The sequence below is a fragment of the Acomys russatus genome, chromosome 29 (genome assembly GCF_903995435.1).
Source record: "Acomys russatus chromosome 29, mAcoRus1.1, whole genome shotgun sequence".
Taxonomy (NCBI): Eukaryota; Metazoa; Chordata; class Mammalia; order Rodentia; family Muridae; genus Acomys; species Acomys russatus.
The window spans coordinates 27990397-28008034 of record NC_067165.1 but is presented as its reverse complement, the minus strand read 5'-3'; the positions used below and the strand labels follow the sequence as shown (position 1 = coordinate 28008034).

Here is a 17638-nt window from a genome sequence, read left to right as displayed (position 1 = left end):
CAGCCTTTCGTCTCTTGTCTGTGCTCTTGTAGATGGGCTACAAGGAGAGAGAGAGAAAAACACACACACACACACACACACACACACACAGAAAAGATTGGTGTTTCTCTGGGCGGTGGTGGTGTATGCCTTTAATCCCAAAACTTGGGAGGCAGAGGCAGGTGGATCCCTGTGAATTTGAGGCCAGCCTGGTCCACAATGCGAGTAGGGAAACCCTGTCTCGAAAAACAAAAACAAAGGACAATATGTGCAGTGAACTTCGAACCCCTACTCAGATCTAGCCAATGGACAGGACATTCTCTACAGTTGAGTGGAGAGTGGGGTTTGACTTTCACACGAACTCTGGTGCCCCATATTTGACCATGTCCCCTGGATGGGGAGGCCTGGTGGCACTCAGAGGAAGGATAGCAAGCTACCAAGAAGAGACTTGATACCCTATGAGCATATACAGGGGGAGGAGGTCCCCCTCAGTAACAGTCATAGGGGAGGGGAGTAAGGGGGAAATGGGAGGGAGGGAGAAATGGGAGGATACAAGGGATGGGATAACAATTGAGATATAATATGAATAACTTAATAAAATATATATATAAAAAGAAAAACAAACAAGAAAAAAAAAAGACTGGTGTATCTAGGTATATAAACTTTGTACTCTTTGTCTCTAAAGATTTATTTATTTATTTTTGGTTTTTCTTCGAGACAGGGTTTTTTGGTGTAGCCCTGGCTATCTTGAAACTCACTCTGTAGACCATGCTAGCCTGGAACTCCACCTGCCTCTGTCTGCCAAGTGCTGGGATTAAAGGTGTGCGCCACCACTGCCTTGCTTATTTTTTATTTTTTAATGTGTATGAGTGTTTTCCTGTATGCATGTCTGTGTATTATGTCCATGCCAGGTGCCTGTGGAGGTCAGAAGAGGGCATCAAAATGCTCTGAAGTTGGAATTACAGACAGTTGTAAGCCACCACATACACATGCCTACACACACACACACACACACACACACATACACACACACACACTCACACACACTCATCTACATATACACCTATACACATCATAAAAAAATAACTTTAATTATTTTTAGGAAAAAAAGGAATGTGCTGGAGCCTGTAATCCTAGTATTTGGGGGATAGTAACAGAGGGGTCGGGAGTTCAAAGCCATCCTTGGCAGCACAGCAGTGAGCCTCAGTTGGCATTCCTGCCCCCACCCACCAAACACACACACACACACACACACACACACACATGAGAGAGAGAGAGAGAGAGAGAGAGAGAGAGAGAGAGAGACAACCACAGAGAAACTGTGCTGCCTTGCTGGTTTCTCAGCCTTGTGGTCAGGGTGACTTTTCCTGCCCTTTTTGCTTCAGACTGCAGAAATGCAGAGCTTTTCTCACTCTTCATTTGTATCTTCTTTGTTCCAATTTCCTTCGTTTGTTTGTTTGTTTGTTTTTTGACACAGGGTTTCTTTGTGCAGCCCTGGTTGTCCTGGAACTTGCTCTATGGATCAGGCTGCCCTTGAACTCACAAAGTTCCACCTGCCTCTGCCTCCTGGATGTGGGCCACCACTTCCAGGCTTCCAATGTCTTTATTTTTATTTTGGTTTTTTGAGACAGAGTTTTTCAGTGTAGCCTTGGCTGTCATGGAGTCGCTTTGATAGCCTTTGAGCTCGGTCTATAATGGTGGACTCCGTTTCTCAGCGGGGTTTCTTTTTTCTTCTGATCTGGGGAACCCTGGATCTTGTGAGGAGGGTCACATAGCCCTCAGGGAAGGTTACAGGCCTGACCCTTTCCTGATAGAACCTGTTCAGCAAGCACCCAGGAATTACCCCCACCCCATGCTAAAGAGATCCTAGCCTTAAGCAAATGACCTTTAATTGGACCTAAAAGTTCTTCCCCTACCTATAGGATAATTAATTGCTGTGTTTTCCTTCTTGTGATAGGATCCTGTGCTACAGCATGTAATTTGGGTACCGTACCTTGCACGTAAATTAAGTATCAAGTATCTTGGCACCCCTAGCCCCAGTGAATCAGACACATTTACCCACAAACACCTCCCCACTGTCCAAGGTTTATAAATAAAGGTTGGCTGGTTTGCACTCTTTCTTTTTTTCTTTTTCTTTCTTTTTTTTTTTTTCTTCAGATAGGGTCTCTCTGTGTTAACCTTCGCTATCGTGGACTCACATTGTAGACCAGGCTGGCACCTCGAGCTCATAGCAATCTACCTGCCTCTGCCTCCCCAGTGCTGGGTTTAAAGGCATGCGCCACCAAGCCCGGCCTGGTTTGTGCTCTTGTACTCACCCCGTTCCTCCACCATGATTGTCTGAGCCTCCATGTATTCTGAGGGAAAGCCACCACTGGACACCTGGAGCGTGACTGCCATCCAAGGCAGTCAAGGTAGGGATGGCAGAGCTGCCTTGGCAGCCGATGGAGATGCCTGCTCCATCACGGCAAGGTCGGTGCTGACTGCCAGTGAGTGAAGCACCTTCCTACTGGGCCTGTGTCTCAGCAGACCTGCCTTCCGGGACTTCTGCCTGTCTCCTCTGCTGTGTTTAGCACGGCACAAAGGGCTGTAACACATTGGTATCATCACAGGCTGGTGGAGCTTCCAGTTTCCACTGCCTTCTGATACCAGCAATCTCATTCTAAAAGAGCTAAATGTAACACTGCTGGAAAAAAATCATTTTCACCTCCCCAGGTGAGGCAGGGAGCCTGGCCGAAAGCACGCTAGTTGGCTCTGAGAGAGAGAAACAGGACCTTTGACCTTAAGTTCTGTCCGTTCTTGTCTGGGAGCAAGCAGCACCTAAACCAAACCCTTGGGAACCAGAACCCTGGCCACCGGCCAGACAAGGAGGGTTGCAAATTCAAGGCCAGCCTGGGCTACATAGTGAGTCAAAGATCAGTTTCAGCAACTCAGTGAAACTTGTGGAGGTTTGGGTTTATGATATGTAAACATGTTTCTGTTTTAAGCCCAGGTGTGGGATATGGGGGGGTTGCTCCAGGTTGTCCACAGCTGATAACTGCCTGAGGAGAGAGCGAGTGATACTTTGTCACTTGGGAACTGCCTGGTCTTTGCCAGTGGGAATAAATGCCAGACCCAGAGAAACTAACTGGAGGCTACGAAGAAGAAGACTCCCTGCCTGCGGCTCCTGGTTGCTGTTGATACAGTTTGACTGGAAGTTGAAAATATCCTGAAGTGAGACTTGGACTTGCCCCCCCACCCCCTCTAAGGAACCCAATGACCCTAAACAGCGGGAAAGTAGCCAAAGAAAACTACATCCCTTCTCCCCACTAACCTTCCTCTCCTACCTGGTGTTGGGGTGTTGGAGGGGACTAGGGTCTAGAGGGAAGAAAGAGATAGAGGGAACCAAAATAAAAATAGATTCAAAGAGTAACACCTTCATAAAACCTTGTCTGAAACGAAGAAGAAAGAGGCTGGGGATCTAGTTCAGTGGTGGTGTGCTTGGCCACTGTCACAGTAGTCGTCACTGTCAATGGGACTGGGTTTAGACTCTCCCAGGAGACTCAGCTATGAGAGACCCTCTCTGATGATGCAGTGACACAAAGGTAAGGTGGTACCAGCATCCTCCCTCCCTCCCCTCCCTCCCTCCCTCCCTCCCTACCCGTCCCCATCCTCCTGCCCCAGGACTGCAGACACCATGTGACCAGGTGCCTAGAGTTCTTAGAGCAACACCCTGAGTCTGTGTCCCTCAACCCCTGAGGCAACAGACACTCTCCCTTGTCACCTTTAGTCAGGTATTTGACCTCGGGAAGGAGACAGTAAGGAATCCATCTAGAGCGCCTGAGGCCCCGAGTTCAGGTCCCCCAGTACTGGGAGAGAAAATGCCAACCTTCCTCTTTCTGTTTGTTTTATTTATTTTTTTTATGTTTTGGTTTGGTTTAGTTTTTTGAGACAGGGTTTCTCTGTGTAGCCTTGCCTGTCGTGGACTCACTCTGTAGACCAGGCTGGCCTGGAACTCAGAGATTCATCTGCCTCTGCCTCCTGAGTGCTGGGATTACAGGCGTGCGCCACCACGGACAACTCAAAGTTGCTCTTGAATCCAGATTCTGGGATGGGTGAAGGGTGTCTAGGCAGATCCTATTGGCCTAGAGAAAGGGGGCTGGTCACAATGACCTGGGAGGCTGCGCTGTTGGGCAGCGGCCATTTCCCTGCTTGTCTGACTCTCCGCCTCCTCCGCTGAGAACATACGTTCCCAGAGCGCCCCACACACTGTTTCCCAAGCGCTTGCTAGTAAATATTTCAGCCTTTGCAGGCCATATGGGCTCTGTTGCAGCTACTTAACGTAGTGAGAAGCTTAGAGGACCCACAAAAGGGAGCATGGCCGTGTTCCAATAAAACTTTATTTACGGCTGCCCAAATTTGAATTTCATACAACTGTCACGCATCATGGCACTTTTCCCCCCTGCTTAAAATGGCTTTAAAAAGTAGAGACAGCATCAGACTTGGTGGCACACACCTGCACTCCCAGCCTTCACCATGTAGAGGCAGGTGGATCTCTGTGATGAGGTCAGCCTAGTCTACATAGCCAGTGAGTTCCGGGACGGTCTCAGAGGCAGGCAGCCAGAGGTTGAGAGCTCAGGTGTGCAGAGTTGTATCACCAGCATTATCTGTGGCCTGTGATGCTATCGTCTACGTTCCTGCACACAGCAGTAAGCAGCTTGGCTTTGTTGGCTTTACGTATTATTTATTTATTTGTTTAGTTGGTTGGTTTTTTCCCAGACAGGGTTTCTCTGTGCGGCAGCCCAGGCTGCCCTGGAACTCGCTCTGTAGACCAGGCTGGCTGTTTTATTTATTTTATGAGTTAGGAATCTTGACATGGGCTGGGACTCACACTACCTCAGCCTAAAGGGGGAAGTGAGAAAACAGGAGTCACCGACCTCTCCTGGAGCTCACATCTCTTGGGGGAAGGCAGACCTGTTAGCTTGCGGTGTGACTGCCAGCAGGCAGGCACAGCATTTGGGTTACAGCTCTAGGGTGCTGTGTTCATCTCAACAAAGTCCTCTCTGAGGTAGTGCCATTAAGAGAGGAGACATGGGTTAAGCGAAGGCATGAACTCCCAGAGCTGGGTAGGGGCAAGCCAAGGAGAGAGCTTATCGGGCCATTCGCAGTGAGCAGCAAGGAAGATGGCAAGCTGAAGGCTGAAAGCCAGGACAAATGGCATCTGGGAGGGGCAGAGGGAGCAGGTGCCCATCGACTGGGGCTTGGCAGGCAGGGCAAAAGCTTGGGCTTTGTTTGAAGTGTCAAGGAGGAGGTGCAAAGAGGTTTCCACCTGGAGAGTGACACCATCCTGTGTGTCACACCTACAGGAGACCCCAGCTACTCCCGGCTTCCCTCCCCAACGCTGGGCTGATAATGGGATTACGGATGTTGGTTTTCGGGTCTCAGACATGAGTTTCCACTGTCTGGCAGTGGACAACCATGTCCTTCTCCGAGCCTCAAATTTCTTGGGAGTGGGGTGGGGCTGAGTTCTGTGTTCACCGTAGGGAGGAAGGATGAGTGAGGGTAGGAAAGAAAGGAAAGGAGGGAGGGAGGCAGGCCGCAAGCCCTCCTGCTTGTTTGCAATTATGATTTAGACAGCTCGGCCTAGTTCTGACACACTGTGATCGCTTGGTAAAGGTGCTGTCACCAGTTACTGCCTCATGCCATTCCACCTGCTGCCAGCAGACCGCTGAGCCAAGACTCTCCTCTACTGAGAAGCCAAGGGAAAAAACAAAACACAAAACAACAGAGCAGCTCCCTGGGGGCAGGCCCCATCCAGACAAGGAGCTCTTCAATGTCACAACCCACACAGCCCAGACTGGAGCTGGGAGACCCATACCTAGGCCTCAGCCCCCACTCCCTGCTAGAATTAGCCCTTTGACAAGGTACTGACGGAACGATGACCTCACTGCGCCCAGTGTGGCCTCTCACACTCATGAGTCATTCATGTAGCAAACACCTCAAGTAACCTCCCAGAGCAGCCTGCTTCAACCCCATATTATTTACTATTATTAATATACAGCCCTGGCCACGGAGCATCTCATAACCTGGGAATAGATATGGGGTTTGGATAACAAGAGTACCACTGTCATTTCATAGCTGGGCCATGTTGGCCATTACATCTTTGCCTCTGTTTCTTCTTCTTCTTCTTCTTCTTCTTCTTCTTCTTCTTCTTCTTCTTCTCTTCTTTTCTTCTTTCTTCTTCTTCTTCTTCTTCTTCTTCTTCTTCTTCTTCTTCTTCTTCTTCTTCTTCTTCTTCTTCTTCTTCTTCTCTTTTTTCTCGAGACAGGGTTTCTCTGTGTAGCTTTGGCTGTCCTGGACTCACTTTGTAGACCAGGCTGGCCTTGAACTCACAGCGATCAGCCTGCCTCTGCCTCCCGAGTGCTGGGATTAAAGGCGTATGCCACCACGCCTGGCTCGCCTCTGTTTCTTCTTTTGAGAAGGTCTCCCTGGCTGGCCTCGAACTCACAGAGATAGATGGGATGGTTTGCATGAGACATGTTCCCTCCAAATTCTTTGGCATTTTAACGCTTGGCTCCCAGTTGATGGCGCTGTGCCGGAAGGCTTAGGGGGTGTGGCCTGGCTGAAGGAAGGCTTAGGGGGTGTGGCCTAGCTGGAGGAAGTATGTCGCTGGGTGTGGTTTTTGAGATCTTAAAGACTTCCGCCAGTCATTTAAGGATGCTTTCTTCCTTTCATGCTTATGAGACTTAAGCGCGCTTGGCAACTCCAGTCGCCTATGCTCGACAGCTGCCTGATTCCTTCTCATGGTGATAGTGAACTCTTGGATGTGAGGGCAATCTGGCTGCAACAATCTGTCACCCCATTGGTCACCAGGGTTGATTCAGCTGATCGGGCAGGTGTCCCATTCCTCCCTCACCACTCCAAGTGCACGACCTTCCTAGAATAGAGGAGGGCAGGTCTTCTGTCAAGGGTGTGTGAGTAGCTGCGCTCCCCTGCAAGAACTCCAAACAGGCTCAAGGTAACAACTCTTACCCCTCTGGGACCGTGAGCCCAAAATAAACACATTCTTTGTAGAGGAATGTTAATTCAGAACATGGCTGTTCTGACAAGAGATCGAATCCAAAGGTCTTCTAGGTCTGTGTGATCTGGCTGGAATACAAACACGCCTTTAGTCTAGGAGACAGGCAAACAGACCTGAGTTCGAGGCCAGCCTGGTATATAGCAAGTATCAGGTAAAGAAAAATTTAGGTGCAGGCGTGGTGGCGCACGCCTTTAATCCCAGCACTCGGGAGGCAGAGACAGGCGGATCGCTGTGAGTTCGAGGCCAGCCTGGTCTACAAAGTGAGTCCAGGACAGCCAAGGCTACACAGAGAAACCCTGTCTTGAAAAAACAAAAACAGAGCCGGGCGTGGTGGCACACGCCTTTAGTCCCAGCACTCGGGAGGCAGAGGCAGGCGGATCGCTGTGAGTTCGAGGCCAGCCTGGTCTACAAAGTGAGTCCAGGATGGCCAAGGCTACACAGAGAAACCCTGTCTCGAAAAACCAAAAAAAAAAAAGAAAGAAAAAAAAAAGAAAAAAGAAAAAACAAAAACAAGAAAAAGAAAGTGATGGCAGAAAAGGTAACAAATCAGAGAAGATTTGACAGAATAGGATACATCCAAGTCATGAGAAGAGAGGAGAAAGGGAAGCTACTTAAGAGGCAGTTTTACAGAGAGAGCAGGCAGTTTTACCAGGACAGTAGTAGAGAGATGGATTGCTGAGAGAGAACTCGGGTGAAGACGGAATGAGCCAGAAAACGAGAAGAAGCCAGAAGACCAGAGCAGATTGCTGAGTTAGTTTGAGGCCAAGCAGACAATTCCGGGAGAGAGAGAAGCCAGATCAAATAGATCAGCTGGGAAAAGAGTTTGAGCCAGAACAGCTGAGTTGAACCAGCCAGCCCAGAGCAAGAGCAAGTAAAGGTGAGCTGATTAAGCAGTAAAGTCTCAGAGACTGAAAACATTCTAGGCCTAGGTAGATTATACAGAGGCTAGAAGTTTCCAGGACTAGGCCTAGGCTAGCAGAAGGAGGCAGTTAGCCTCCCAGACAACAATTGAGCCAGGAGAATAAAAATACTTTAACAATGCTTCTCTAAGTTGCCCTGGTTATGGTGTTTATTCACAGCAACAGAAACATAATATGGTAGGTAGGCTAGCCTTGACCTCACAGATTTGCCTCAGCCCTCCAAGGGCTAAGATTGAAGGAATCTGAGAAAGAAGTGGAAGCAAGTTTAAACTGAGTGGGGGCTACAGCTGCATCATGGGTGCTGGCTTTGGGGACCGTTGTTTACTTAACTATCCTGAACGACTGAATGATTGCCGTCCCTCCTCCAGGAACAGATGGCAAACTGACATGCCCAAGCACCCCACATGGAGCCCGTCTGTCCTCTGGGCTGCCACCCTCTTGCCACAGTGACACATGGTTCTCCAACTCCTCCAAGGAAATAAGACATGGGAGGCTAAGAGTAGTCATCAGAAGTTCAAAGCAGTCTGGTAATGGTGGCACACAGAGGCAGGAGGATCTCCGTTAGGTTGCTTTCTTGAGCTATATAGGCTTCCTTTTCCGTGCTGGTCTAAGTCACTGAGATCTGCCAAAGCCTTTCCTACCTTCTAAAGATCTTGCCTCGCCAGAGAGCTCAGCATTGACACTGAAGGTCCTTACCAGCCTGAGGTCCCCGTGCAATCAACCTTTTATCTCCTCTGTGGATCCGGTTCTATCTGGCCCTGTAGACTGGGGTTCAAACACAGCTCCTCTGATTCCTATTTCCCTTGATAGCGCCTGCCTTTCCTCTGTGGCCCTCCAGTTCCTGATACTTGTGGGAACCTCAGACAGATAGGCAAGTGCTCCTATGGCTTTGATAAGCCAGTCCACCCCGGTCTGACTCCCTCACACCGTTTCAGGTGACACAACCTTGGCCTTGAGGAGGATGAGGTGTATTACTCAGTGGTCAGACTGATCCCAGCCACAGCCTCACAGGCCAGGCTGTGATGGGGATGGGGTCTCTCACTCATTCTTTGTTTGTCTTGTCTTTTTGGTTTTTGTTTTGTTTTGAGACAGGGTTTCTCTTGTAGCCCTGGCTGCCTTGGACTTACTTTGTAGATCAGGATGGCCTCGAACTCACAGCAATCTGCCTGCTTCTGCCTCCTGAGTGCGGGGATAAAGGCGTGTGCCACCACACCTGGCTTTGTTTGTTTGCTTGCTTAAAATTTGTTATTTATTTTTTATTATGTATACAGTGCTCTGCCTGCATATACACCGCAGGCCAGAAGAGGGCACCAGATTTCATTATAGATGGTTGTGAATCACCATGTGGTTGCTGGGAATTGAACTCAGGACCTCTGGAAGAGCAGACAGTGCTCTTAACCTCTGAGCCATCTCTACAGCCCCTTGTTTTGTTTTTTGTTTTCAAGACAGGGTTTCTTTGCATAACTACCCTGGCTGTCCTGGAACTTTGTAGACTTTGTAGACCAGGCTGGACTCGAACTCAGAGATTCTGCTTAAGGACCTCCCCTGCAGGGTCCTGTTTTGATCTTGGAGGAAACTTACACACCAGGCAACACTCTTGCACATAAAACACAAAAGAAATAAATCTTTAAAAAAAAAAGATTTGTTTGTTTGTTTATTATTTGTTTATTTATTTATATAGTACTCTGCCTGCATGTGAGCTAGCAGGCCAGAATAAGGCACCAGATCTCATTATAGATGGTTGTGAGCCACCATGCGGTTGCTGGGAACTGGACCCAGGACCTTTGGAAGAACGGGCAGTGCTCTTAACCTCTGAGCCATCTCTCCAGCCCTCAAGAATTAAATCTTTATATGTTCAAAGTATGGGCTGATGTTCTGGAGGAGAACAGTCCTGAGACAGGGCAGCAAGAGGGAAGAAACCTGGAGGCAAAACCACTGCAAACTCCCCTCTCCTGCTTCCCAGGCACTCACCACTTTGCCCCACTCTCCAGTATCATGCTGTGGCTCTCAGTGCACCTTTCTCCCTGTGTCACTTAAATCTGCTTGACCTTTGTCACCAGTGTGCAATTTCTTCAGAGCCCTGAGGAGGATTACAAGGTTGAGCAAGTACAAAAAAATAAAAAATAAAAAAATCCTCGATCCCCAGCTCACTTGGGGTGTGAGATAAATGACAGGTCATAATTTAATCAAGTGTGCCCTAGTATTCAAATTCTAGCCCTGAGCACTCAGAGCGGGAGCATCGCAAACTGCTCACAAGTAGTCAACTTGGACCGTGTTCACACTGATGTTCATAATTGCTGCCAGCTGGCATCAAGCTGTCCCCAGTGTCCTGGCTCGGTGCATTGGGAAGACTAGCCCCAGTCTCATCAGGCCGACGTGAATACCCCAGTGTACAGGGTACAGGGAAAAAATGCGTAGAGCAGAGCATGTTAGTCCTCTGCTAGTGCTAGCTACATGTATTTATTCAGTGTGTGTGAGTATAGTGTACATGTGTGTGCTCGCACAAATCTCTGTTTCTGCGTGTGTGCAGGTAGGGTCTTTCACTGAAGCTGGAACTCACCGAGGACAGCTAGTGTGGCTAGCCAGCTTGCCCTGGAGATCCTCGTCATCTCTGCCTCTCCAGGGCTGGAATTGCTGGAGGTTGCCAGGACTGCCAGGGTCTGGAGCTCTTAACTCTCATCCTCATCCTGGCACTGATGCTTAACTAACTGAGGCATCTCTCCCGCCTCATTCATTCATTCATTTGTTCACTCACTCACTGAGACAAGGTCTTACTGTGTAGCCCTGGAACTTACCATGTAGATCAGGTTAGCCTATGAACTCACCAGAATCTGTCTGCTTACTGTCTTCAGCATGTTGAGATTAAAGGGGTGGGGGTGGGGGTGGGGGGGTCAGAAATACCATGCTGGGTTCTTTTTCTTTGTACTTTTTTTTTAAAAAACATTGTAATTTCTCTCTCTCTCTCTTCCTCCCCCCCCCCCCATATGTGTGTGTGTGTGTGTGCTTCCGAGGGCGCAGGGCACATGTAGAGGTCAGAGGACAATTTTGGGAGTCAGTTCTCCCGCTTCACTTGTAGACCCTGGAGAGAGCAAACTCAGGACTTGAGGCTTGGTGGCGGCTCCTTTACCACAGGAGTGAGTAATCTTGCCAAGTGTTCTGAGGCACAGTCTTCTGCGGCGCTGGCCAGCCTAGAACTCACTATGAAGCTGAGGGTGATCTTGAACACTAGATCCTCCTGCCTTCCACCTCCCAAGAGCTGGGATTACAGGAATACATCGTCACGCCTGGCTGTGTGATTTATCTTGTTTTATTTTGAGATACAGTGTCACTATATAATCCAGGCCGATCGGCTTCAGACACAAGACCCTCGCGCCTTAGCCTCCTGAATGCTGGCATTATAGGCTTGTGGAGAGGGTGTGCTGTGTAATCTGTAACTCGAAACAACAGACAGGGTTCTAATGAGTTTAGTCCTAACAACCAACCTAAAAGATGGGAGTAATGACTCCCATTTCTCAGATGAAGAAACTGGGCTTAAAGACAGGAGTGTTTAGTGCTAAAAGAGGGGTCAGGGGGGCTGGAGAGATGGCTGTTCAGAGGTGAAGAGCCCTGACTGCTCTTCCAGAGGTTCTGAGTTCAATTCCCAGCAACCACATAGTGGCTCACAACCATCTACAATGAGATCTGATGCCCTCTTCTGGTGTGCAGGTGTCCATGCAGACAGAGACCTGTGTACGTAATAATAAATAAATCAATCTTTTAAAAAAGGAGCAGGTCTGGGACTCCAATCCATGCCTTCTGGATTCTAAAGTCCTTTCCATTCAAAATGCAGTTCAAGTCAGCAGTGATCCACTCAGGGACACATGGGATGTTGGGATAGGGGGGCTGTAGATATGGAAGAAATCAGTGTCTACTTCTTTGTGTGCCTATGTGCATATGTACTTGTATATGTCTGCGCTATGTATATGTGGCTACCTGAGCATGTGGATGTGTGTGCCTTTATGTGCTCATGTATATGTAAGCCACAGGTTGACAACCCGTGCCTTTATCTTCTTATTTATTTATTGTGTGAGTCTCTCTTTAAGCCTGGAGCTCACAGTGAGATCCCATCTCATTCGCCTCAGCTGTGAGATTACAAATGCTTTTGGGCAAACAGCTTGTGTGTGTGTGTGTATATACACACACACACACATATTTATTTATTTATTGGTTTTTCAAGACAGGGTTTCTCTGTGTAGCTGTGACTGTCCTAGACTCACTTTCTAGACCAGACTGGCCTTGAACTCACAGTGATCCACTTGCCTCTGCCTCCCAAGTACTGGGATTAAAGGCGTGTGCCACCACTGCCCAGCCTCTATCTTTTTTGTTTGTTTGTTTTGTTTTCTGAGACAGGGTTTCTCTGTGTAGCCTTGGCTATCCTGGACTCACTTTGTAGACCAGGCTGGCCTCGAACTCACAGCGATCCGCCTGCCTCTGCCTCCCGAGTGGTGGGATTAAAGGCGTGTGCCACCACGCTCGGCTTCTCTATATCTTTTTTAATTAATATTTTTAGACAATTATCTCCATTACACAGTCCAAGCTGGCCTCAAAGTCATCTGGTCTCACTCTCCTGGATTAAATTCATTTCTATTAACAAGTGGATTTTTAATTTAATTTAATTTTATGTGCCATCCTGTTTTGACTGCATGTATGTCTGTGAGAGGGTGTTGGATCCCCTAGAACTGGAGTTACAGATAATTGTGAGCTGCCATGTGGGTGCTGGGAATCGAGCTCAGGTCCTCTGAAAGAGCAGCCAGTGCTCTTAACTACTGAGCCATCTCTCCAGGTCCCACTTGCTGTTTTTATGTTGTTGTTGTTTGAGACAGGCTCTCTCTATGTAGCTTTGGCTGGCCTGGAACTCACTAAGTAGACCAGGCTGGCCCTGAACTCAGAGATCCTCCTGCGGCTGCCTCCCTAGTGCTAGGATTAAAGGTGTGTGCCACTATAGCCCCACTTTAAAAATGTATTGCACTTAAATCTCTTTATTGGGGAAGGTTGTCCCTGTGCACATTTCTGGAGGTCAGAGGACACAACCTGTGAGACTCACCTCACGGACCCACCCCACACTCTTTTAAACACTAGTGTGCTCCTGACCTGCTGTGTGACTTTGGATGAGTCACTTCATGTCTCTTAAGAGTGTGTACTAGGAGGTGGTGAGGTTTCAAGAAAATCACAGGCAGCCACCTGGAGTTATAGGTCCATGATACCAAGCACAACCGGGCCTGCAGAGCCTGGGCTCCATACCCAGAACCAAGCAAACACAACAGAAAAGAAATTACATTATCAATGGAGCCTGGCTCGCAAGAGGTTTTTTAATAAACTAGCCAGCTTGTCCTTGGGCTTTCTCACCTGAGATAAAGTCTCACCACACCACCACACCACACCACACCACACCTGGGCCCTAGGATCTCCTTAGGTACCGGCCAAATCTTGCCCGAGGGAATCCTGATCCTACCACGCGTGCACTTTGCCTTCTTCAAACTCAAACGAGACCACAATCCAGCCTGCCACGGAAGAGACGCGGGGCCTGGCCAGAAACCAGCGCCCTCAAGTGACAGGGCACAACACAGACTGGGAGGTGGAAAAAAAAAAATTGCGCCTTTAATCCCACCACTCGGGAGGCAGAGGCAGGTGGATCGCTGTGCGTTCGAGGCCAGCCTAGTCTACAAAGTGAGTCCAGGATGGCCAAGGCTACACAGAGAAACTCTGTCTCAAAAAAAGCCATAATAATAATAATAATAAAATAAAATAAAAAATTTGCGTATTAGGAAATCACCCTGAGGGCGCTGTAGGTCCTGGCGCTGCCGGGCTTGAGACACGGGGATCACATGGAGACCCCAGTGTAGTCTCCCGGGATGAGCAGAAGCTTTCGGAGGGTGGCGATCTCGGCGAGCTGAGAGTCGATGTACACACGACCCAGGCTCCTTTCACGCCTGGGGGGGGGGGGAGGGGGGAGGAAATCAGGCCCAGGACATGCCATGTGAATGTAGGGTGGCTGCTCCTCTTCCTGGAGAGAGAAGGCATATCTAGGTTAAGATCCCAAACGCTACTCGGACAGGACGGAGGTGGATCCGCCGAGGTCTGCAAAGCGGCACACAGCCCGAGAAGAAGGAACCCGCAGAGTCTCTGGTGGGCAGGGCCCAGAGTGGGCCGGGGTCTCGTGTGAAGGCGGGGCCAGCTCCCGGCGCGTTGGGGGCGGGGGTCCGCGCCGGGAATGCCGCGCCGTGGGGGACTGGGCGGGGCTACTTAGGCCCCGCCCCCCGCGCAGGTAGCCAATGGGCGCGGCGGCGCCGGGTGACGGAGGGAGCCGAAGTGCGAGTGCCGCGGCGGCCGCGGACGGCCCAGCCAGAGGGCGAGGGGCTCGGGAGCGTGCGGGGGTCTCGGTGCAGCAGCGGGGACCCCAGGGCTGGCAGGCGGCGCAGCCCGGGGCCTCCGGGAGGAGCGCGGGCGGTCCGGCGGCGGCGCGATGCCGCTCGCCCAGCTCAAGGAACCCTGGCCGCTCATGGAGCTGGTGCCGCTGGACCCGGAGGTGAGTGAGAGGGGCGGGGGACCGGCGGCGGCGGCGGCCGGCCAGCCCGGATCTGCACAGGGGCGGGGCGGCCCGCCGCATCTCTGCAGCCCCGCGTAGACGCGGGTGCCTTCAGGTCTCTAGCCCACTGACCGGCTCCACCCCCCTGTGCTCCGGGTGTGTGCGTGTGCTGGGAACGGCTCTGCTGGATGCTCAGTACCTCCCTGCAGTAGCCAGGAGAGGGAACCCCACCTGACAGGAGATCTAATACCCTAAGCACCCTAGGTAGGACCCGTCCGGCTTATCATCTTTTGGTTGTTGTGGGAGTTGCCCCAATCAGTGCAGAAGGGAAAGGCTTGGGTCAGATGTCTGGGGTTCTACTAGAGACAAGGATCATGGGAATCCGGTTTCTCACCCTTCCCTCTCCCCAAAGAGCTCTCTCCGTTCCTCCACTTCTGATCTTAGTGGACCACCCCCCCCTTCTGGACCGCTGGCAGTTACGGAATGTAGGATGATACCACCTCCGGAGTGGGAACCATGTTTCCTTTGCCCTGAAGCTAATGACACTGGGTCTTCCTACTTCGGATTATGCCAAGAGTGGGGAAAGCCCTTAAACCTTGTGAAAATGGTCTTTAGAGTAGAGACTCTGTCCGACTTCCTGCTGGGCCCTTGGGCAGTGTGACTTCTACCACCTAGTCTCCCCCAGAAGCAGCTTCTGTCCTTTGAAAGCTTTCTGGTCCAACCCTCAGCATGCAGGAGGCCACTTTTTGTGGTGTTCTGTGACCCTGGGATCAAGGTCAAGTCCTGAACCAGCAAGTTTCAAACTTTCCCCTGCTCTCCTGCTGGAGAGGAGGCAGGTGAGACGCTGCCTGAACTGGAGGGGGGCAGAGGGGGGGAGAAAGGGTGTACCCAGAAGACAGATGGCGATCCAGATGATTTTTTTTTCCTCCTGGCTTAAACTCTTACCTATGTTTGGGACCTCAGGGCAGTCACCCTGTGCCCTGCCTCACAAGACCACAGGTAGGGAGGGGGATCCACAGTGAAGTCTCCAGGTTTTCAGGCACCCCAGAGCATGCTGCCCCTTTAAAGGGATGGCCTACACTGGCTATTGGAGGGTGGGCGCGGCTGGGTTAGGTAACGACCTGAAGGCGCAATTTGGAGAAAATTGTTCTGGGATCCTTGCCATGGGGTTTTTACAGGCCCTACACAGTCGTTCAGGGCTTCTCTGACTGACTCACCCTCCTGGTGAGGAGCACTGCCCTATGGAGCCCCTGTTGCCCCCCCCCCCCACTCCACCCCACCTCAGGACTGGGGTACGAGGCCTGAGGGAAGGCTTAGAGGTGTATTCCTTTGCCTGGGCACGCCCCTGCCACCTGGGCCTCCAGAGGAAGGAAGGTTGGGAGAGCTAGATATGGTTGGGGAGGGACTTAGCTTAGAGATTCACAGTGTTAGGCTAGCAGGGAGGGTAGAGACCTAGGAGCTTTGGCCTCCTCCAGGGCAACACTTCCTGCTTCCCTTTGGGAAGTCCTGAGGCCAGGGCCAGCTTCAGCGGGCGCCAGGTTAAACCGGAAACATCTTAGTTTGCACGCTGTTGCACCTGAATGCTGGGAGAGGAGACTGTCAAATTTCCTGGGTTGGGTTAGAGGATTTTTCTTTTCATTGAGTTGTTACTTCCAAAGTGCTCTGTGGCCCTTAATCCATCTTCAGGCTGTCTGGGCCTCTCTTTCCAGTGCCACAAATGAGCTTTTAGCTCTGCTTCCTGGGCCCCTGGGTACTGCTGTCTGTGGCCCCTCCCCCAAGCCGTGGAGGTGCCAGTGGACTGGCTATTATTGTTTGAGTAACAGGAGCCATGGGGCAGTGAGGGTGAGCATTCTTGCTTGAGAACAGGGCCTTGCTGTTCTTAGTGCAGATGACATGTAAGTGATACAAGCGCCTGACCTGCAGGTACTGGCGCCATCGTGGGCAGCTTCTGGCCAGGAAGGAGGCGGGTAAGGGGGCTGGCAAGGGGGCATTTGGCAGAAGAGGTTTGGCATTTGAATTGCCCTGTCTTCCTACTGCCATCACCAAAAATGGGCTGCTGGGAGGCAGGACCCAGGTGAAATAAACCAACTCAAAGTATGAGCTTTTCTCGGCCTTGCCAAGAACAACAGAGCTTTGTCCCTCAGACCCTGTCCTGCCGGGGCCTTCATTGTCTGCTATCCATCGATGTTAAGTTACTTTAATTTTCATAACTTCTTAAGTTAGAAATTATGGCCCTCCTTCCCCCACAGCTGGTCGCGGTGGTGCACACCTGTGATCCCAGCACTTGGGGAGGCAGAGGCAGGAGGATCTCTGTGAGTTTGGGGCTAGCCTGGTCTACAAAGCAAGTCCAGAACAGCCGAGGCTATACAGAGAAACCCTGTCTGGAAAAGCTGTCCCCCCGACCTCCAAAAAAAAAAATTATGACCTCCATTTTCAGACGAGACAGCAGAACTGACAGATGAATGCTGGTGTCTGAGTTGATCTCTGTGCCTGGACCCGCCTCCGTACTTGGTGGGTGGTGGTGGTGCACGCCTTTAATCCCAGCGCTTGGGAGGCAGAGGCATGTGGATCGATGTGAGTTCAAGGCCAGGACAGTCAAGGCTACACAGAGAGACCCTGTCTCAAAAAAACAAACCAAAACAAACCAAAACAAACCAAACCAAACAAACAAAAAGACTCAGTACCTGCTACCAAGCAAAAGGAGACTTGAATATCGGCATGGGCTGGGTTTAAACCGGTGCAGGTGGCAGGTACTCCAAGAGCAGCTCCGGATGTTGGGGCACACTTCTCAGTCCGCAGGGCCCTTGTCCAGCCTTGGCTGAGGGCTAGCAGTGTCCTGGCACGTGCTCCTCCCCCCCTCCAGGCTCCAGCAGTACACAGGGCCAGCCAATGCTGGGCTCAGAACCCAGTTCCTGGGGCTGTTTCCTGCCTGCGGGGCACGTGTTAATCTTTCTCCATCTGTTCTGCTCCCGGCTCTTCCAGATCCTTAGGTGGAAAGCAGTATACCTGTTAGGACCGGACTCTGACTCCGGGTTCTGAGCAGGGTCCATCTTTATGACCAGGGCTCCTGAGGAAGAGAGGAGAATGAGATGCCCTGAGAGGTCAGAAGGCCTATCC

General features: G+C 50.7%; 1 protein-coding gene across 1 annotated transcript in view; it reads left to right on the top strand.

Moving 5' to 3' along the window:
- The first annotated feature begins 14318 nt into the window (after positions 1 to 14318).
- Positions 14319 to 17638, top strand: part of Rps6ka1 (ribosomal protein S6 kinase A1) — a 43148-nt gene continuing 39828 nt past the window's right edge. The window contains exon 1 of the mRNA XM_051171275.1: positions 14319 to 14521. Within this exon, the coding sequence (XP_051027232.1) occupies positions 14459 to 14521 (63 nt within the window). The 5' untranslated portion in view covers positions 14319 to 14458. The remainder of the gene's footprint in view (positions 14522 to 17638) is intronic.